The 22,644-nt window shown below is 41.5% G+C and overlaps 1 protein-coding gene across 1 annotated transcript in view; it reads right to left on the reverse strand.

The window, feature by feature from the left end:
- Positions 1–1,932: 1,932 nt before the first annotated feature.
- LOC138213419 (protein diaphanous homolog 3-like) overlaps positions 1,933–22,644 on the reverse strand; it is a 154,665-nt gene continuing 133,953 nt past the window's right edge. Inside the window, exon 27 of the mRNA XM_069174499.1 lies at positions 1,933–3,573. Coding sequence (XP_069030600.1) covers positions 3,203–3,573 — 371 coding nt within the window. The 3' untranslated portion in view covers positions 1,933–3,202. The remainder of the gene's footprint in view (positions 3,574–22,644) is intronic.

Below are 22,644 nucleotides of genomic sequence, written 5' to 3' on the forward strand. Positions count from 1 at the left end.
TTTGCATTTACTGTATTTGATCCCTCATCTAGAAAGGTTTTTGCAAAAATGTACGACAGGATGAATTCATGGAACATTTGGTGACATCTATAATTTTGGTGTGTGTGTGTGTGTGTGTATGTAAGGAACCCAAATGATTTGAAAATTACATGCATGTTTACAGTAGATTAATTATCTTGTACTGACATCATGGCACATCCTCAAAAATCTCCATATTAAGGAGAACACCCACACACATAGATCAAAACAACATTTTGGATGCTGAAAAAAGAACTCCTGCAAAACAAAAATAAAGGTTATTCTCAGTGGAATTGGAAAGAAAAAGAGGGGGAAAAAAACAAATTAAGTCTCTTTTCAAGCGAACGTTTTACACAAACCTGACGAGCTGAAGAATAAGGTGACTGCAGCTGCATCCTTGCAGAATACTATAAAAGACCTTGCTTTGATTTTGAATTGCTCAGTGAGAAGCGCGCCGCAGATGGCTAAAGCAAAATCAAGGCCACTGGAGGAGCTCGGTTAGCGAGTGCTTTGCTCTTCCAAAATGCTGATTGCATCATTGGGGAGATGTTTGTCTCCGACTCTGCTCCAGATGGGGACAGTTGTGCTGCCCCCAGAGCTGAAGATACTCACCAGCTGCCAGGCTTCAGCAACCAGTCAGAAGGTGAACCTGTCATCAGGTCTCCTTTCACGTCTCAGATCGTATGTTACGGTTGGATGTTATCGGCCGTGTAGCTCTGATGTTTGTTTTGAAGGAGGCATTTGTTCGGCGCTGTGGCTTTTTAATGTCTCGTTTCATTAATACAAATTTGTGATTAAAGTTCACACGAGCTGTGCATTTTATTCAGGAAAATTCAACTACGCAAATGCACAGCAACTATGGTAAATCGGGATCTTTGTTATTTGTACACACGTAGCCTGTTTATGAGCAAATCCACTCATGAATAATATGAAAACTGAGCTCATTATGTTGCTGAATGAGGAACGTTAAAATAAAAAAATATTCGAGGACACTGTAGCCAACAGCCTCTATGTTGTTCAGCCAAGAAACTACATCTTAAAGGAGCCTAGTCTTTACATTGTAGAAATATTTCAATAAAAAAAAAAAAAGCTAGAACAGAGGAAGGTTGATAGGGACCACTGATACTGTAGGTGCAAACCTAAAAACAGCCATGTAGTTTCAGTAGTCTCTCAGCTGCACATCGTCCTATCTCTGGTATTACTATGGTCCAAAACAGTGGCTGTTTCTGTAGTACAGTGGGTGGTTTTAATGGTACGTTCAAACTTTGTTCATTCATTTGTCAAGGGTACTGGCGACCTGTCCAGGGTGTATCCCGCCTTCGCCCAATGTGAACTGGGATAGGCTCCAGCCCCCCCCCCCCCCCCCCCGTGACCCTGATCAGGATAAAGCGGGTATAGATAGTGGATGGATGGATTTGTCAAATGTTGGACATGAGCAGGTGGAACAAGCTGCAGTCAAGCTCCTGCAGTCAAGTACAAACGGAAAGAAACATTACAGTGGGTTAAAAAAAAGAAGAAGAAGAAAAAGCCTTGAAAAAGATCTTAATTATCACACGGATGAATTTGGTCCCAGATGATCACAGCCTTTTGGAGCAGTGTTGATGGTCTCATGCTGTTCTCACCATCGGCGTGTTGTTTTTAGCCCTTTCACAACAAACAAGTACTGCTTACTTGTATTCACCCTTCAGTTGGGCTGTATGCATTATGAGTATGTTAAAAGATGGAAGGTTTTAAGACGATTTTGTCCCCCTAGATTGTTTTAAGGAGGCTATAGCAAGGGTGTGGTCCATGCTCAATGACATTGTAAATGTTTAAGTAGGATGAAGGTAATCAAAACTGAAAGAAAAACCACTGTTAGCAACAACTAAACACTAACAGCCACACAAAAAACAAAATATTTTTTTTGCTTTATTTTATTGGAAATAGGTCTATAAAAGTGAAGAGTAAAAATACAGATACAAGACAAATGCTTAAGATATGAGCGTGTTCAGTGGGAATGTAGAAGAAAAACAGCATCAGCTCTGGTGAACTTGTTTCTTTTGTGGCCCATTTTGGACAATAAGACTGTATCTTCTTTGGGCAAACTTGTTCTCTCTGATATATAACCGCTGTTACAACCAGTGAAAGTATAATCATGGCATAAATATCATATGTATTGATCCTTTGTATTTATATTTATAGTTTTATAGACAACTAGGCCAATGCTTTGAACGTAAAAGACACCCCGTCACCCCACATGGAGCGAAAAAAAAACCCTCAAAAAACTCAAAAAAAGGAAAAAGACACAGAAAAGTAATACCAGAACTAATAGATGCAAATTTAAAGTTAAAGTCTCTACTTATACTCGACTAATAACATGCACATGACAACAATACTCGATTGAAAACTAAAATACAGGTAGGACGAGATACTATGCTAAAGATGTGAAAATGTCAATGTGAAAGAAAATATCGTATTATTGCATACTTACAAAAAAAGTGCTTAGCAATTTTTACTTTCAGAGAAACAGATATGTGATTGTCCTATTGTTTGGAATGAATAAAGAACAGCCAGCAGGTTTTGGCAGTGCACGTTGCAGGGTCAGATAAAGACTGCGATGAATCTATTTGGGTGTAATTTCTCTTTAGAACTAGACCCAATGACACTAATAAGCTCGAGTATTTCCACTGAATCAAAACTTTTGTAATACAGTCTATATTTCCTAACACAACCTCTGTGGACACTCTGAGTGCCAAAGTGTGACCAGTTTCCATCTGCCAGAATTTTCTTTTGTAAATCAGTTTTTATTACTGGTCATAACCTCTGAGGACTTTCTGTGTGTCAAAGTGTGACCGGCTTTCTGTGCCTCCATCTGCCAGAATTGTTGAGAAAATTATTTCTATTTCTGTACCATCAAGAGTTAAAATCACGGTTCCCTAGTTCATTATAGTATTGTTGTGAAGTTGTATTTGATTTGAAAGCTTTTAAAAAGTATTACATTTATATTTGCTGATAATACTTATTTTTAATCGAATATATTTGAACTACCTAAATATTTTTCCTTGACAACTTTTTCTCAACAACTAAATTTTCTTCCTGTTAACAAGATTGTTGACAGAAAGTCATTTAGGTTACATTCAGAACATCTTTAGATGTTTGGGTATAAATATTGTGGGTGTATTATTTAAAAGATAAGAAAGGAACCTCACAAGGCTCTGAGTTTGGCCAGCAGAGCCTCTACGTCTGACTCTCCGATGGTGCCCCGGCTGCTGACGGCAGGACCAGAGGAGGGTGGCTGGAAGGCCGGAGTCTCTGCTTCTACTCTCACCTCTTTCTCTCTCAGTTTGACCGGCTCTCTCTCCACCACCCTCTCTCTGTCCTGACCATAGCTGTGACTCGGGATGTTCCTGTACCTGCGGCCGGGCTCTGAACACGCAGAAGCCTTGGCCCTGGCCGCAGATGGATGGCTCTCACACTCGTTATGGGCCTCCTTGGCAGGGGGAGCTTTCACCGCCGCTGAACTCGCATTTATATTCTGCCGAGAGCGAGACCTCTGTAAAGGTGCCTTGTTGTTTTCTGCGAGTGAAAAACAGAGACAAAGCAGTGAGAACAACTGTGAGAATGAGGGAGGAGAGGCGGAAAGAAGGTGACGCGTGACCGACTCGTTAAATGAATGGAAGCAAGGAGGTTAAACAGATTACAGATTAAATTACAAGCAAGACAGGGGGAAGGAGAAAAAGCAAGCGAGTGAACAGAAAATATGTCAGTCATAAAGCAGCAAACGCAAAATGATGGAATAACGAGCCATCAGAAAGCCATGCGAAAGCACTTAAGTGAGCACATGCAGAAGAAATGTACAGTATGCAGACATGAGATCACTGTACACACCGTTGGTCTGGAGGAATACACACAAACACCGTGGCAGCGTACACCATGTATACACACACTGATGAGGACACATTTTCTGCAGCAGACTGTGGCATGGAGCCAGCTCAATATGATGAAATGGATATGGATCAACCGCAACAGAAACTCAATAACATTGTATGTCACCCTTTTCCATTCTCCTAGTCTCTCCCTTTTTTCTTACGTGACACCCTCCCACTGAGCTCCACCCCCCCCATGAGCCCGCCCCCCCCTGATTCCACCATCATCATCCATTCTCCTCTCTCTGCTCTTCATCTCAGCTCCCTGCTCATACAGTAGTCCTCTTCATCTTTCTTATTCCTTAAAACACATTCCCAGACAGACAGTGGAGCAGAGCGACGCCCAGATGCCAAGATCAGACCTCCATTCTGAATTATAATCCCTCCGAGTTGATCTTAGACTTCATCATCAGTATGTGTGTGCTGGAAGGAGAGAGGGTAAATCCATATTCATGTGACCTTGAGCGTGAGGCTGAGAGGAGTGGCGCGCGAGGAAAGACACCACCGCATTTAAAGTTTCCTGAGTCTGAAATGTCTGGCAAACAGGAGTCAAACACAGCGGAGCAGAACAGAGCGACCCGCTCTGTCAGCCAATCGGTAATGAGTTTGGAGCGTGGCCAGTCAGTCATGACAGTGTGTTTTATGGGCCGAGCTGACGAATGACAAGGAACGTCCCTGAACACAACCTCTGACAAATAAATAAGGATGAAGGGAGGAAAGAGAGCAGACAAGAAGGAACCAACGGCAAAAATTAGGCAAAGAAAGCCAACGATCACACACACTGGCAACCTCACAAAAACTCGTAAGGCAAACAAGAGGCAGTGGGGGGATTTTAAAAGGATGAAATGAGTAGTGTGTTGCCTTGCTGCTGTGACTGAACATTTACCACAGCTGAAAATCCGAGTCTCCTCTCATTATCTAACCCCTACGTGCTCTTCCTGTTGTAACAGATGACAATTATTCCCTACTGTCAATCCTCTCGTTGCACAATTTCCCTATCACGTCCTGTTCCGCTGTCCTCCCTCTCAAAACCTGTCATCTACCCCCACCCCTCCTGCTTCTTTCTGCTCAGCGATGCCCCACAGACACACATTTCGTTTACAAATAACACATGAACAGATTCAGAGTGGATGTTGTGAAAATGATCAGTTGTGTTATCAAGTATTTGCATTTTGACATCTCATTTACACTTCTTTCGATATCTTAAACAGACACCATTTCTGTCATCTCCCAGAGAAAGGCGAGGTAATCTGACATAAATTGTGACAAAATTCAAAATCTTACAATTTCATTTGAGCCCTTATTTACATAAATTATCTTTATATCATTTTGAGCTCTGCATGAGCCCTCAATGATTATTTATGAAGAACACTTTCTAGACAGAAGTACAAAGTGGCGTATCAATACATATATATATATACACTTCAAAAATAAATGAAGAAACCTGCACTTGAATAAGACCTCCTATCCACAAGTGCATCCCCCCCCCCAACAGGACCCAGACCTTTAGTCGTGAACATGATCAAAGTGCTGGCAAGTTCAGTTTCTTCTCACTCCGCCTGCCTTGACACCTTGCTGCCCCTTCCTTTGAAGCCTCGCAAGCTTCTCAATATATGCTTTCATCTAAGCTGTACAACACGTCTGAGAAACGTAAAACATGTCTCATTTCAGAGGTTGTACTGCTTTAACCAACAACTGACAAAGGTTTTATAGGAGAATGAGTCAAGAATAATTTTATTCGAAGTAGCTGCTCTGGATGGTCAGAGGTGAGAATTTACCCTTCCAACAATTTAGATTTCGATGTATGATGTGCATTTTGATTTAAAAGTCATAGCAATTAATACACTTCAATTTAGCTTAAACTGGATTTTTAATTGTTTCTCACTTTTTATTTCAATTTCCAATTATAACTGCCACACTAGCAATAGCTCAGAGTGCTCTATCGATCGAGCGTTGCAGCCTTTGACCGGAAGAGAAAAAGAACAAGTCAATGCAGGCAGAGCATCTTCTTACTCCACACATGCTTCTCTTTGCGAAAGCCTACCACTTACATTACCCACAATGCAACTCAACCAGCAACTGTTCAATCAAATTCAGGTGTCTTATGATTGTACCAGCAAGTGTAGTAGTGACCAATGTCCAGCAGACATGAGGAGCAGGCTACAGATACAGGGTATATTTTGCCTCAATTTTCCGACCATTGTCATTCATCTAAATCAAGTTCTTTAAACACTAAATGGTTGCAAGTGCATGTCCTTGTAAATAAAGTAGCTTATTACTTCAGTTATTGCCTTTGACCAAGAGCAGTTAGGGGGAAGTAGCATTAGTTGCTTTGTTGTTTTCTTCAAAGAGAAAGTTGGTGAGGCCAGTTTTAACTTGGGATGGAACTATTTGACGATTATTCAGAGACCCTTTTAGACAGCTTCAGCAGTCTATGCATGTTTCTCTTGTTTGTACGATAGAATATTACCTCAGCGCCACACACATTTTTGTAGGCGACTGATAGTAAGGCGTTCTTTTTTGCTTGATGATGGTTGGCAAAAAGTCTTTAAGGGCATTACTGCAAGGGTGGGAGAGTCGGAAATACAAAAAGTTAGACAATAGTGAATAAACTAGGGAGTATTTGAAAATTGGATAATCCTGACTGATTTCCATTGCTGATAGAACCAGATAAATTTAGCAAATTTTTACCTCCACCAAAGAGGTTGTTCTCGGTGCGGCTTGCTTGTCTGTTTGTCAGCAGGATTACAAAACTGTAATGACACTTGGTGGAAGGGTGTAGCATGGAGGCAAGGAAGAACCCATTCAATTTTGGAGCGAATCCAAATCCCAGTATGGATCTATACATTATTTTTCACCTTCATTAACACTGCACAGACTGGTCTACAACATATCATACAGCTTAAAGTCCAGCAGATAGCAACGAAGTTGTGAGAAAAACATAGGCCATTCTAGAAATACAATGACTTCATATCACAATCCACATTTACGGGTCCCAGTAATCCTCTGGGATTCGCATGTACTTGCTCAAACTTAATACAGAAAGCAGAAATTATGATGCACTTGGGGACAATGGTGTCATAGGGACAATTGGAACGAGTACAATTGTAATCTGTCCAGACATATATCGTAGTAGCTGTGGCAGATACATAAAAAAGTCTGCCTCAGCAAAGGTCTGTGCTCTCCTCGTGCATTTATATAATTTGATTTAAAGTTTGGAGCTATGAATTGTTTCTTTATAGAAACATCTCTCACTCGTGTAGATTTTAATAAATATAAAAGTCATTTTCACGCTCGGTGTGAAAGCAGTTCATTGGGAAACTTTTTCAGTCCAATATTAGAAAAGAGTGTGAGAGGTATTCCTTTATTCCATCTGCAAATAGCAGCCAAAAGGAGTTCACATTTCCTCATGTAAGATCACTTGCTCCATTTATATTTGCTGCTTCGTGTGATTCAGATGAGCCTTTACTCATTTCTCTCCCTCCACCCGTCTTCTCCTCTCTTGATGTTTGGAAAAGTTAGTAGGCAGGCAGACTGAGCCGTGGAGCCTCAGCAGAAAGTGAAGTCTGGGCTGCAGCAGTTATTGACTGTCTTTTTGTTTCCCTCACTGTTAAAGCTACACTGCCATTATAGCAGTAACAATGAACACATCTACATGAAGAGCTGTTAAAACCTTGAAGCAAAACCGTCAACACATGAGAAAGCCGGGAGACTGGTATTTTCCAGTGTTTAAGCCATGCACACAGTGCGATCGTGCTGAACTACCAGTCTATCACAATCCTCAGTCCGACGCTGTCCTTTGCTTTGCTTGAAGGCAGACTGGAGAAGAAAAACAGCCGAAAAACAATGATAAAAGAACTGGCAGACTGAGCTTGTCTCGCTCACAGCTTTGCTGTAAAATGTCTTTAAACTGTGATTCTCAAAGCCCACAGCCTTTTTTCCAGCTACTGACACTGTTTATTTTGCAGCATAAGACAAGTAAAATCTCAAACAAAACAGACTAATCGCTGCTCTGAATGGTTTGACAATATCATTGGGAATTTCAAGATGAAACCATGGTGGTTTATAACATGTCTGGTAGGATAGTATTGTGCAGAAAATTTTCAATCTGCAAAAACGTGCAGAGAGGAATTCACATTTTCCTCTCGTCAGATCATTTGGACCATTTGCATTTGCCATTTCAAATACAGATGCAGATGAGCCTCTCCTCTCATCTCTGGCTCCCTCCCCCTTCTCTCCAGTCATATGAAGTTTGCTGTATTTGATCACTTTAAGAAGAAAGTAGTCATGCAGAGTTGCAAAAATACAGACAGTGAAGTGACTTTTTCTCTTTACGGAGTGACTGACACAACAAGTTGAAGTTAGCAAGATCAAACACACACTTCCACACCCGGCAGAAATCAAAATACAGCTAGATGGCTTGACAGGGCGCTGCATGTTCTCTCTAATGTCGACAATCTGCCCTGGTTTTTCTTTGCATCTACAAGTGGAATATTTGGGGCCAGTTTATTGCATCAGGCTCAGGTCATTAATAAAAAAATATAACACATTTCAGTATAACATTAAAAATAGAAATAAACTAATGAATACAAAAATTATTGATGAAAATATGGATTAGGCTTTCTGATTATTTGTTAAGCCCATAAAATGTCAGAAAAAACAAGCATGAAATACACTTTTTTTGAGAACTTGAAATCAGAGAACGCTTAATTATCCTATTATATTATATACTTTTATTAAATAAAATTGTTCTGAATAATTATTTATAACCTAAACTTTGAATACAATTTTTTAGTATGAAGAATAGGGATGTAAGGTATGTGAAGGATTTTTGGTTCTGTATCAGACTTCTATGATCTAAACAGTTACTGTCTAACCAGACACTGAACGATTCCAATAAAGTTTATAAAAACTAGAACGCTGTGTCCTCAGTGTTGAGCAAAAGAGACAAAGGCAGCATTACTTTCTGCGATTCTAAAGACAAACAAATCAAATAATTTTTGCTTGACAAATGATTTGAATGATCAATCAATTTCCAAAGTGGTTGCAAAGTTATTTTAGGTGTACTGTAATCATTTCACCTTTACAAGGCAGCCTTTTCCTAACACAGCAACAAAAGTAGTATACAAGAGGAGAGGAAATCATCGGTTTGAATTTTTGTATGTCAGCCAGCAATTAGCCTTCTCGAGGTGTAAAAGAACATTCACAATGATTCACAGAACAAATGAAACATGAAAAGACTACATGACAAACACTTTTTTTTTTAAACCTTAGAACAGAACAACAGATTAAAAGGAGAAAAAAACAAAGGTGAAAAAGAAAAACCTGGATCTCCAAACAAACCTCAGAACTCCCTCTCCACTAATGGATGGTTGTTCAGTGACATTGAGGTCAGACCATGGATGCAAAAGGACCCTGATTATTTTGTCTATGATTATGTGCCAATGTCTTTCATGAGGTAAAAGCTAGCCCGCAGCTTGTTAGCTTGCCTGTGTATTAGGCTGGCGGTAATTAAAGATCATTACCTGGCAGTACACCAGTCACTGAAGGTTTGTCCCTCACTTGTTTGTTGTAGACAGGAAAAAACAGCAGACAGGAATAAAAAGCAATGGAAAGAGTGCGGAAGGAGAACAAGACTGGGAGACGTGATGATGACGGAGAAGATGATAACGTGAATGGTATAAACAGCCTTGTGAAAGTGGGACGACTTGAAGGCAATGACTGTAATTTGGACCCGACTAAAATAGAGTGAAAAAAATGAGGGAGTTATAAAGAGAGAGAAAAAGAGAAAATACAGGAGATATGGGGCTGGATTGTTCATAGAGCACTATAACAATCCCCATGGGTAATGTGAAAACCAGCACTGTTATAGGTAACTGAGGCCTGCCCAGCTCTAATGCATATCAAAGTGTTTTCCTTTGTTGAGCTGTGGTTTCACCCCCCCACCCTCTTTTCTGTCTCTCCTCTCACACATTTAACGACCCTAATATCTTTGTTGAAATACAAAGAATAGATCAGCGTTAGTGGAACAGAAACATCATTTGGAAGTCTTTTTAGTGCCAGTGGGTATATTACCTGCCTCCAAATGACATTCATTTTTAGATTTGGGTAAGTCAGCAGCTGGTTGAGGATTTGCAGGCAAAAAGTGCTGAAACACTCAACAAAAAAATCGATTAAAACGCCTAACGTCAACAAAAAAAAGATTCTCTCTCGTTCCAGTTTGTAAGGATTTGTTGCTTTTTCCGGTTTTATTGGATACAAATTTAATACCCCTCCGAGAATCGCCACCTTAATGTGGTGGAGGGGTTTGAGTGGCTCAGTGATCCTGGGAGCTATGTTGTCCAGATAATCACCCCTGGTAGGGTCTCCCAAGGCAAACTGGTCTCAGGCAAGACTAAGAGTGATTCAAAAGACCCCTGATGAATAGCAGCCCACGAACTTCAGCTTTGAAGTCTTTGGTGCCGGGCCTCCACCCATGGGGCCCGGTCAGGCTCAGCCCGAAGAAACAACATGGAGCAGCCACTCTGTGGACCCACCACCTGCAGGGACCAGCATCGGGTTGGGTACATTGCAGGCCGGGGGCCCGGGTGGGCCGATCACCGGCAGCATAGACTAGCTCTAGGGACGTGCAACATCACCTCTCTAGCGCGGAAAGAGCCTGAGCTGGTGTGGGAGGTGGAGCCGTACCAGCTAGATATAGTTGGCTCTGGAACCAAATTCCTGGAGAGGGGCTGGACTTTATCCTTTCCTGGAGTTGCCCAGGGTGAGAGGTGCCCGGCAGGAGTGGGGATACTCACGAGCACCCGGCTGAGCGCCGCCGTGTTGGCGTTCTCCCCGGAGAACGAGAGGGTCGCCTCCATGCACCTGCAGGTTTCTCGGCGGAAGGCTCTGACTGTTATTTGTGCTTATGCACCGAAGAGCACTTCGGAGTATCCGGCCTTCTCCATAGTTCTCCTGAGACTTCAACGCTCATGTGGGCAACGATGGAGAAACCTGGTGGGGGGTGATTGAGAGGAACGGCCTGCCCGATCTGACACGGATGATGTTTCGTTGTTGGACGTCTGTGCTAGTCACAGTTTGGCCATAACGAACACCATGTTCGAGCATAAGGTGGCTCATAAGTGTACCTGGTACCAGAACATCTTAGGCCGGAGATCAATGATTAACTTTGTAGTCGTATCAGCTGATCTGCGGCCGCATGTCTTGGACAGTCGGATGAAGAGAGGAGCAGAGCTGTCAGCTGATCACCACCTGGTGGTGAGTTGGATCAGATGGTCGGGGAGTCGGCTGGAAAGACCTGGCAAACCTGAATGTGGAGTGAGGGTAAACTGGGAACGTCTGGCCGAGGAACCTGTCCGGAGGTCTTCAACTAAAGCTTATGCAAAGGTGTTGGAAAGGAGGCTCTGACCGTTTGTCGAGCCTCGGATTCAAGAGGAGCAGTGCAGATTCTGTCCTGGTCGGAACAGTGGACCAGCTCTTTACCCTCGCAAGACTACTGGAGGGGTCCTGGGAGTTTGCCCATTCAATCCACATGTGCTTTGTGGACTTGGAGAAGACTTGGAGAAGATGTGTTCGTATTCTCGACAATAAGTCAGACACGTTCCCGGTGGGTGTTGGCCTCCGATCCTGTTTGTGACCTTCATGGACAGGATATCAAGGCACAGCCGGCGGGAGGAGAATGTCTGGTTCGGGGGTCTTGGGATCGTCTCTCTGCTGTTTGCAGATGATGTGGTTCTGTTGGCTGGGGATCGGGAGATCGACAGGCCAATCGGGGCGGCTGCAACAGTAAAACAGGCGCTACACCGGACCGTGTAGGTAAAGAGGGAGCTGAGCCGAAGGGGGAAACTTTCCATTTACCGGTCGATCTATGTTCCGTCCCTCACCGATGGTCACGAGCTCTGGGTGGTGACCGAAAGAACGAAATCACTGTTCAGCCTCAGAGATCGGGTAAGGAGCTCGGACATCAGGAAGGAACTCGGAGTCAGCTGAGATGGTTCTGGGATCTGATCAGGATCTACCTGGGCGCCTGCGTCTGGAGGTGTTTTCTGAGCACGTGCAACTGGCAGGAGACATTACAGGTTTGGTGTGTAGGATTTAGTTTAATTATGTTTTCATTGGTGTATAAACTTTAACGGAGTGCACCATGTTTCTACAGTAGCCCAGAATAGCAACTAAATACCAGATCTACGGAGGGCCTTTGGTGTTTTTTGCTGCCATCCTAATCTTTCTTACACACTTGGAAGGGGAAGTTGAGGTTAAGGGTGTTTAGTTTTTTTGTAATTGTAAACAACACTGCTGCTACACACTGCTCCTTTTAATAAAGAAAACAATCAAAAGATTAAGTGATAATGAAAATAATTATCAGTTACAGCCCTAAGGGCATGTATTACATCTTGCCAGGGCCGCCAGAAGCACATATTTTGATTTAGTGACAGTGATGATCAGCCCAAATAAGAGAGCTCTGTTGGTGCTTCACAATCCTCACTTTGGTGCAGTTAATTTGTGAAGATAATTTTAGGGAAGTATTCAGCTCATGCGCTTTTTAATTAGAGTGACTTTAACTTGTTTATAATGTTTAGGAGATTAAAGTTACTAGATATTTCAAATGTAAATGTAAACTATGACTTAACTATAACACCGATAACAGTGATCAGTACAGAAGTAATCTATGATCACAGCAAGTGGAGCCTGAATAACTTGTTCAAAGAAGAGAATGGGGGCAGCTGCTTGACATTTATAGGTCACTGTCTATGACTACATGCTTGTAAGTATCCTCTATTTGGACATGGCAATGGCCTTTGCACAAGCATAGATGTGTACATAAGGGACGCACTCATATAGACGTATCAGCGCATTTCACCTGCAGTGCATAAACAAATAGGACTTATTGAAGTAGTTCAAGTATACATGACAAAGTGAGCGGAGGGTTGGTGGCAGTGTTGGGGTGGTTTGCTGCTTAAAACTAAAAAGGGTGATGCGGAGGGTATGAAAGGGCTGAGCTCGCTGTCCCTCAAGTCCTCTGCCCCTTAGTGTGAACCCCGGCTACTGTGAGCTGCAGCCAAGCATGACATTGCATTAGCACGCCTTGGTGCATCTAACAATGCCCCAAAAGTGAGCCTGGTTCCCTGCCACTAGTACCGCGACCCTACACACTGCCAGCTCACATTGCACACGATGCTCTATAGAGAATACAATTACAATTACTAACACAAAGCCTCTGTTTTCATGGGCCTCGTGATCGATTCCTTCACAATCAAATGCTACTCCTATGACGTATTCCTAGACCTAATATGTCAATAACATTCTCATCGTGACAAATTTATTCATGGTAGCCTTTTCAAAATGTGACAGCAACCAGCAGTGACGTCACCCATTGGTTTGTGAACGGCCGTTGTGAAGCCTCCAGTTCGGATTTTGGCCGTCTTGCTAGTTCAGAGTGGTTTGGAGCCAGAAGTGACCATTTTTGGATGAGCTGTGAGGGAGAGAGGGAGGGAGTGGTGGATCTGACTCGATCTCATTGGAAATCCGGGACTACGTCCCCCCACCGATAGTGGAAACCTGACTATAGGCCTGTCAATCACACAAACACGCCCCCAAATACAGGGCTTTCTGAGGCGAATTTTCGGATTAATGACGGGAATACTTTCAGATGGACCGACCGAAAACTAATAAGAAGCAGCAACTTTAGCTAACAACACCAAAATGACTAACGGAAACAAATTGATCAACTTTGGATTATATGAGACAAGTTAAATGGGAGTCTATGGAGCCGGAGGCTTTTTGCTGCCAACCTCGAGTGGCCCTCGGTGGCTTAAGGCCTATCAGAGCCGGAAGCTACGACCACTTTTATATACAGTCTATGGACTAAACCCAAATTGTGAATAATTAAAGGCAAATCCAATATGGCATGGTGTATATCACACTATTATGATGTTTTGTAGTGGCCAATATGTATAACATAAAAAACAAATATAATCACACTACAGAACTGTGATTTGAGGGTAAAGTGAACAAAAGTTAATTTAAAGATTTGGGATGGGTTTAGAAAAGCCATCTTCCATAAATAATAGTGTGTAACTTCTTAAGCAAATTATATTTCTCTGAAAGTTGTTAAAAAAAACAAAAAACTGCAATACTATAGGATATCATCAGAAATAATACAAGTATGCAATATGTATAAATGGTGTGATAAAAAGAGGTACAGTTCTTATATAAGCAAAGCTGTCCACCTGTATTACAAAGGCAAAATCCACCTGGCAGATGGTTGTAGCAACCCCGGCTCTTACTCCTGCTTTACACTAATTATATCTACATGCAGGGTAATGGAGTGAGAATGTTTCCTCATACAGGGACAGAATCACCAGACGTAAGGCAGACATCAGACACAAACACAGAAAAACAGACAGAGAGACACACATCCCTGCATAGAAGCAAACACAAATAAATAAATATATACACACACACACACACACACACACACACACACACACACACACACACACACACAGTCCTTCCCCAATAAGCGCTGGGTATTTCACTGATACAGGTGTATTGCCAGTGTGCTCTCGCTGCATCTTGCATGAATTAAACATGTCTTGGTTTCAGGCTCTGCTACCTGTTGTTGTTTGTGTGGTTACTGCTGGTAAATATCCCCAGCAGTCGTAGTCTAATGCATATGTATTTCCCCTCAGTGACTTCACACTAACTAAGGGTTTCTATCAGCCGCTTTCTCCAGCAGTGTACACCTGTCACAGTGGGAGAGGAAAATATTGATCCTTCGCAGGCCTCCAGACACGAAGTTGAAACACACTTCCAGATGCATCCGCAGACACACGGAGAGATAGAAGCACACATTTCTCTGTTGGCTTTCAATCAGTCGGCCACATGGTTTAATGAACTTGTTGACTGAGAAGTCGTTTATATGACAAAGGAGGAGCACAACCAATGGACTTCTCTTTGTCACACAAAGACTGCAGTGAGTTATGGGGAACATTTTTGAAGACCTGTAAAAGGCCTCGGTATCAAAAAGGATTTTTTTTTAGCCAATTATTTGTGATTGTGAAGTGATTGTGCTTGTGGGCATGTACATTTAAAAAAAAGGAATGTAGCACCAAACTTTAAGGTCCCATATTAAAGGAAGTGGAATTCATGTTTCACATTGCTGGACTACTCGAGATATAACCAACCATTATGTTTTGAGGGTTATTTTGTTTGGTGAATAAAAGGGGTTTATATTTGCCCACATAAAGTGTCAAAAAACTACAGGTTTTGTGATCAGTGTCAAAACATTTTCTATTAAGCCTAAGATATACAGTAGTTCAGGGACATTTCAATTGCTACAGAGCCCTATCCATAGGACTTCATCTGGGAGACATTATTCATTCACACAAATAAAGGCAACACAAGACAGATTCACACTCTGTTTTAACATTAAAAGCCGTTTAAAAATCGCAACCTCCAATTGAAGACGTCCGTTCTTTGTCCTTTTTGTATTCTCTCTAAGGTGCCTCTGCTTTGCCATTGTTTCCACTGCCAGCTGAAGAATTGTGTTTAACACTCAGGCCGACTCTGACAGCTCTCAATATGCAGGGCCAGTCCTGCCAAACAGACTTATGAATTCCAAACAGCCTGGAGTCATGCTCCATATTTCATTGAAGTTGAATATTTAAAAAGATCAACCCACTCAAAACCCTATAAAACCTATCGTTCTGGGGCCTTGTGTCCTAAAAATAAAATCGCATCTGCCATATCGCATTACAGACAGCCACATCAGCCTCCATCTCTTAACCATTTCCCTCTCTGTTCCCGTCTCTCTCTCTCTATGACAAAACCCATCTGGTAACCAGCCTGTCTCCATCAACACAGGTTTTGCTTTTTCAAACAACTGTACTGTTCTTTCTGCCTCCTTTATCTCATTCGCTTCCCTTTTCCTTCCTCGCTGTCTGGAAATCAAATTTTTTTTATTCTTTGTTGGTTCTGCAGCTTTCACCCCCTGAGCCGTCCTTCAACCTCATCTCTGCTTAAAGAATCACATAGACCACCGGAGGAGAAGAGACAGTTCTTAGTTTCCTTCCTACTGCAAAATAGAGCTGCCTTTTTTGTTATTTCAAAAAGTGAATAAAAACAGGAGATTTGTCAAAATTCAGCTAAATTTGTTAAGACTGACGGCTATGCAGCCTGGATCGGACCGCACAGTCAGATCAAAGCGGTCCAGGCGCTAATTCTAAAAGAATCAACATTGACTGAGCAAAATGTTAGAGACAAAAGAAGCAAACGTGTGTATGAAGATGACTATCACCCTCAATAAGCACATTGCGGCCATGTTTGTCTGGCTGTAATAATTATAACATATTTAAGCATTGACTTATCTTAATATCATTTATGTCGTAAGCAGAACTCCAAAATATTGTTAAAAACCATTCGCCTCACTTATGAAGTGAAACTTCTGTCAGCAAAGAAAAACATGTTTACATGAGAGTGAGCAGCGCAAATGTCATCAGTGATTGATTAAACACGGTTAAACACAACCAAATTCAACGAGCAGCTTGAGTTGTATTGACTGCCGTCAAGTTTATCATGTTGTTCAGTCATTAGCCTTGTTAAGACTTTCTTCACCCCAAACAGTGATTTCTCTTTTGGTGTAATTTCAGAAGTGGCTACACAGTTGAGACATGTCAGTCAACACTTCAAACACTTTGTTGGATATCTGAAGGAAAAACATCAAATAAATGTATCAAAGCAGCTGAAATCAAAACTGTATATCTCATACTGGAAAATGTTTAAATAATTCATAAAATATTTCTTCTTCTACCCAGTACTGTGCTAAATGTAGATTTAATGACACTTATTATTAATATTTCGATTAAGATTAAAAGTACTGTCTGCAAATTTGGCCAGATACTGACTGTTGAACACAAAGAGGGTAAACTAAAAGAAATATCCTCTGGAATGTGACTTAATATTCCACTATATATATATGTCATTATAAAGATTGTTGAGTCTAACACCTAAAAATATTCTCAAAGAAAAATTAAATCAGATTAATCCCAAAAAAAGAAACAAAGACAAATAATGATAAGGACTCTGTGCAGACCTACTGACACAGAGCACAAAATGGCTTTTTATCTTCTGACAAAAATGTACAATATGCTAATTCCGTGCTTCCACTTGATTTTGGATATAATCTTTGATGAATAAACATGACACACACATGCCCGCGGGCAGGTGCATGTGCATGCTGCCACCCACCCACCCACCAGTTGGCAGGGAAAAAAATTGATATAATCAGCCCATAACAGAATTGAAATTAGAAACAGGCAAAGATGTTACAAAACAGGAAGGATGATGTTGACATTAAATACCATCGATATAAAACTGGTAGATCTTTACATTGAATGCAGCGATGTATTCAACAGTCTGGACCAAATTAAAGACAAATAAGACAAAGAGTAACAGAGAACAGAAAGAAGGTGCATGCAGAGATTGGCTTTTATGTCCGTGTACTATTTATGCAAACCAAACACTTCCTGCAGCTGCTTCAAAGTAAAAGCCTCCAAAGAGTTGTTTGTGTCATTTGCTGAGAAGCACGAGTGAACTAGTTGAGAGCGGAGACAAATTTGGATTTTTCTGGCTTCACTAATTAGAAAAGACGGCAGCAAGCAGTGAGTTCTCCTCCAGGCTTCAAAACAACCCATCGGAAATGTTTGGGTCACATCACGGGTGCTAGATGTTTTTTCTGCAGTCTGCAGTACGGTTGAACGGTTTTAAGTGCTTACTGCGCCTTGGACACACGCATAAAGTTGGGCACTGCCTTAGCACCATCATGTTGAGAGAAAATTCTGAAGTGTTATGTGGGTGCAAGCATTGGTCTGTCTATTCCCTCTCAGCAGCTTGATTCTGTGAGTCATCAGTGAAAGAAAGCAAAATTCACATGGGCACTACCACAGTGCTTTGGGGTAATATTGCCATGCTCTCCTGCAACCATTGGAGCTCACTGACATATCAATGCAATTAGAGTCATGGCTGTGTCCCAGTGAAGGTCAGCTAGCACCACTCAGACTAACTGAGAGAAACACAGAGACGGAAAGAGAGTGAGAGAGGCAGTCTGAGAGGAAACAAATTAAGTGACAGGGCAGCATAGCTGAGTTTAGCTCAGACTCTGTCCAGGGGCCTCTTCCTCTAACTCTTACACTGGCCTGGCAATTAAAAACACATGCATCAATGGGCTACGCGACTCTCTGAAGAACATATAATCATAGGTTTAGACAAGCCACACAAATGTAAATGGGCAAAGCCATTCAGCACAGTGCGTGCAGTGAGAAGCATTTCTATTCCATATTCCTTGTGCACTTAGAACTGATGGCCAGCCAGCTTTGTTGCAGTCAATGAACCTCCAATCAATGCAAAAGACAAATGATGCAGTGAAATAGGAGGCTGTACATACTGGATAACACGTTAACCTAATCACCTCGAAAGGTATAGATCTGCCTAAACAAGGCTGTAGTTCATCACACAACCCGGGTCCCCTGCTAGACAGACACCAGTAAGCCAAGGACAGCGGTGTTGATGAGATTGGGTCATATTGATTTTAATCAATAGAGGGCTGGGCAGAGGTGTCTGCCCTCTTCAGATGAGGAAACACATTTAAATTGTGAAGCTCAATTCTGTAGCTAGTTGTTAGCAAAGACCCAGGGGATAACTTTCAGGCTGAGTGGGACCTGCAGCAATGACCGGCATCTATGTGGGTGCATAAGTGCGTGTGCGAGGTAAGTGTGTATGTGTCGGTGATACATTTTTTTTTGTGTGTGTGTGTGTGTTAACTTTCAAGTGTGTACACACATCCCATCACTGGTATAGAAAATCTGTGTAATATCTGTGCATGTATTGATGGTTTAGCACAAAAGCGTCCTTAGCAGGTCTGACTGGAGGGAAAGTGCAGCGCTTTACGGTAAGTGTGTCATCCATCTCATTCCTTCTGAAAGCTCCCGTGGGGCCCATAGAAATCCATGCTCCCCTCAGACATGTTCTATGTCTCGACAGTCCACAGGGGCTGCGGCAGTGTGGACAATAGAACGGGTTAATATTGTAAATGGCTGGCAGAGCAACGCTGCCAAAGAGGTTGCAACACGGTTAAAGCTTTGACTGCGAAAGAGCCTTGAAATAAAAATGTGCACACGTCCATACACGACTGCACCAATAATCAGAGAATCACAAAAGGTCCTGCTCACAAAGTACTTGCCCGTTACGCAAATAAATAGTTTTGCTAGTTTAGTGCTCACGTTAGCCTTGACCTACAGAAACATGTGAACTACACGTGGAACAGGAGGTGTTTGCTGCGTTGGGTAAATCTTCTTTGTTCGTGGCCGTGCTTAAAATCCACATTTGGAGCCTTTTTGTAGATAAAAAAAAAAACCTTCACAAAAATCAAGGCAAACGTGTGTCTTCACACACACACACACACACACACACACACACACACACACACACACACACACACACACACACACACAGAAGGTGTCACGATTCACCAAGTGGGATCGATGTGCTGGGTTTAATGTCTAAGATACTGCTGCATCGATTCAAACTGGTTGAATCAGGGCAAAGCTGGGAGGGAATCACAGCCAAAATCGATGCAGACATTTTTGTATCAGAAAATCCTGATTTGATGAGCAAATCTTTTTTTTTTTTTTAAAGCAGCTAATGATGTATGTAATTTTGTGTGCTTTCCTTTCTCGTATTGGCCGGTTTTATCAGCTCGGTGAAACTTCAGTTCATTACCAATCTATACTCAAAAGAGAGGAGGGGAAAAAAAAAAGAGAGAAGAAGATACCTTACGCTCTACGTGACATTCATTTTGTCAGGTAATTGGGAAAAAACACAATCCCAAGAAAGACTTATACTTATAATGAGGCTGTAAAACCTAAATTGGTGACAATTTGAATAACATCTGAGGTACTACTCACTCAGTGAATGTAGCACGGACGCAACTCTTCCTAAGAGATGACATGACGCTCTCTCGGACACAAAACTGCTACTCTCTTTTATTGGCAACATAAAAGATGCCAAAATGTTGCCCCGTCCTCGAGTTGTTAAGTAGCTCTTTATGACGATGAAGTTATCTGGGTGAAGGATTAATGTAAGATGATCGTTTTGTTTTTTTAATTGACGTTAACGAGATGGATACCAAAAATAATAGTATAGTTGACATCAAGGTCTTAAATTTGGCATTTGATTGCACATCACTCTTCCATATTACTGGATTCGATGAAACAATTTTTTTTTTGATGACTTTTTAAAAAAAATAACGGATTACAGACTAAACTGCTTAACTCTATATCAAATTGAGCGTACTGGTATTATTACAGGTACGCCGCGAACTAGGACTGGACAACATATTGGTATTATATTGACATTGAGTTATGAAACATTTTTTTGGATATTGTGGCATGGCATGTGTGTCCAGACTGTTCTACCATTTACCTTTACCCACTTAGTCATAATATCCACATAAAGGCTGCTGCACACGTTTTTGCTTTTTTGAGGTGTGTGTGTGTGTGTGTGTATTGGGGGGGGGGGGCGGGGGGTTGTGCGATTAATTTGACCGTTAACATATTTTTTTTCAAAATGTTTTTTTTTTTCATGAATACTTTCACACAGAACACAAATGTTGCGCCGAAAACAAAGTACATTTAGTTTTTTTCTTTTTTCGGAAGGAGGTCGATTTTTCTGAGCTTCCACACCGCAAATAAATTCATCAACAAACCGCAATTTGCATTTCTGGTATTGTGACATCCAGAGTTTCCGTTGTGGAGATTATTCACTCCGATGTTCAGAAGCACACATGAAGAGGAACTCGCAAACCACCTCTGAAGCTTTCAAAGAGCCGACAGATCACACAGCTTCGTCCGTGTTGGTGAGTCACCTGTATCATCAGGTCTGAACCCAAACTGAACTCCTCTCTCACCTCGGCAGCCTGCCTTTCTGTTCAGCAGCTGTATTATGACCGACTGATGTGCATTACAATACGTTAAAGCATCTCTGTGTCAGTTTAAAGAAAAATGAGCGCACGTTTACGAAAGAGAGGAGTGTTCCTTCACCAATGCTATATCTCAATACCTTAAAGCAGGAATAATTATGACAACAGCATTTTTTTGAGTAAAAATATCTATAATATACATTACCTGATTTTGTCCATATCACCCAACCCTACCTTGAACTGTATTATGCTATATATACTACTGTCATGGTTTTATTGATGTGCATTGCATCAGTGTCAGAACATGAGATACACACCTGTATTATAAACCTGCACAGTTGTGCCATCTATTCAGCACAGCCAGATGCACAAAATAACAGCTAGATGTGTTTGTTTTCTTTAATCAGCCAAAATAAAAGAACAATGGCTCAGTGTGAGACATCAGAGCATACAGGAGCGCCTGCAGCACAATCCTAGTTGTAATTATCACAACACCAATCAGCAAACACACACAAGACAAACACGGCAACAAAGAAGAAATCGAGGGGGAAACAAACAATAAATAACTTCTGAAAAAAGACAAAGCACCATGACAGCATGTAACATCCTCTGTTTGAGAACAATCAGGGAAGCTTTAGTGCTGTTGTCTGCCGCTAGCATTGATCAGACAGGAGATATAAAACAAGGGGCAAGTGCTGGGTTATATAGGCATGTGTGTGTGCGTGTCGCCTGAATGTTTTAGAAGGTTAGTTAAACAACAGCTACCTCTAGATATAACTGCCTCATTATCGTTTAGAAATAGTCGAGCCAGGAAGTACACTTAAATATTCACCATAAATTACATATCACATCTAAACACCACAAATGAACTCAGAAAAAAACATGGACCTCTATACACCCAATGAACAACAACAACAACAAAAATACATCAAAATGCATGGTCAGTGGGGAGAAATGTGTTTTGCATAAATCAAGGCACGACCGAATAATGACTTGTGCAACTATTATGAGGGTACAGGACAGAGGCGTGAAGGAAGGTATTCATTACAGAAGCACCAGCCCAGCCTGAAAGTTTTGCCCGAGTTAAAACATGTCAAATTATTAAATGGAACAACATACCCCTGCAGAAACAATTATGCAAAACGCAGAGGAATTCAAAATGCTTAACTTCTGCGCTCAGATGAAAAGACAGCATGTGTTCCATATGTTCAACAACAAGCAACAGGTTCACAGAGAAAGAAATATTCAGTGGGAACATTTGTGACTGGTTCTAAATGTGTTTTTAAATCAAATGGGTTGTAATAAACACTTCCTAGAACCTAAATACAGGTTATAAAAACTGAAATTTGAATACTTCTGTATCAGGTTCAACCATATTGTGTAGTTTTAACCAGGGTGTGACAAAAATGATCATGCAGTGCTAATCAACTCCTTTAATTGAGGTGTAGACAACACGTTCATTCGTTAAGACCTGGTGCAAAGCGGCCCCAAGTGCAACGCAAGTGTCTTTGCTAGTTACACACTACAACGGAAGTCATTTCCCCCTCCAGCGCCCACAGTGGTTAAATAGCAAATATAATTGCACCAATCTGAGAACCAATCGGCATGTTGGTCTTACACCAAAGTTTGGTCTGACACATTGTTATCTTGAGGTGGCTTGAAAGTGATTGCGCAATAAAACAACAAATACTTGTTCTTCAACCAATAGTATTTTACCGTAACTCTAAGTTAGTTAAATATGCCCCA

Source organism: Embiotoca jacksoni, unplaced genomic scaffold, assembly GCF_022577435.1.
Source record: "Embiotoca jacksoni isolate LCO1_2020_lvr unplaced genomic scaffold, fEmbJac1.0.p SCAF_6, whole genome shotgun sequence".
Classification (NCBI taxonomy): domain Eukaryota; kingdom Metazoa; phylum Chordata; class Actinopteri; family Embiotocidae; genus Embiotoca; species Embiotoca jacksoni.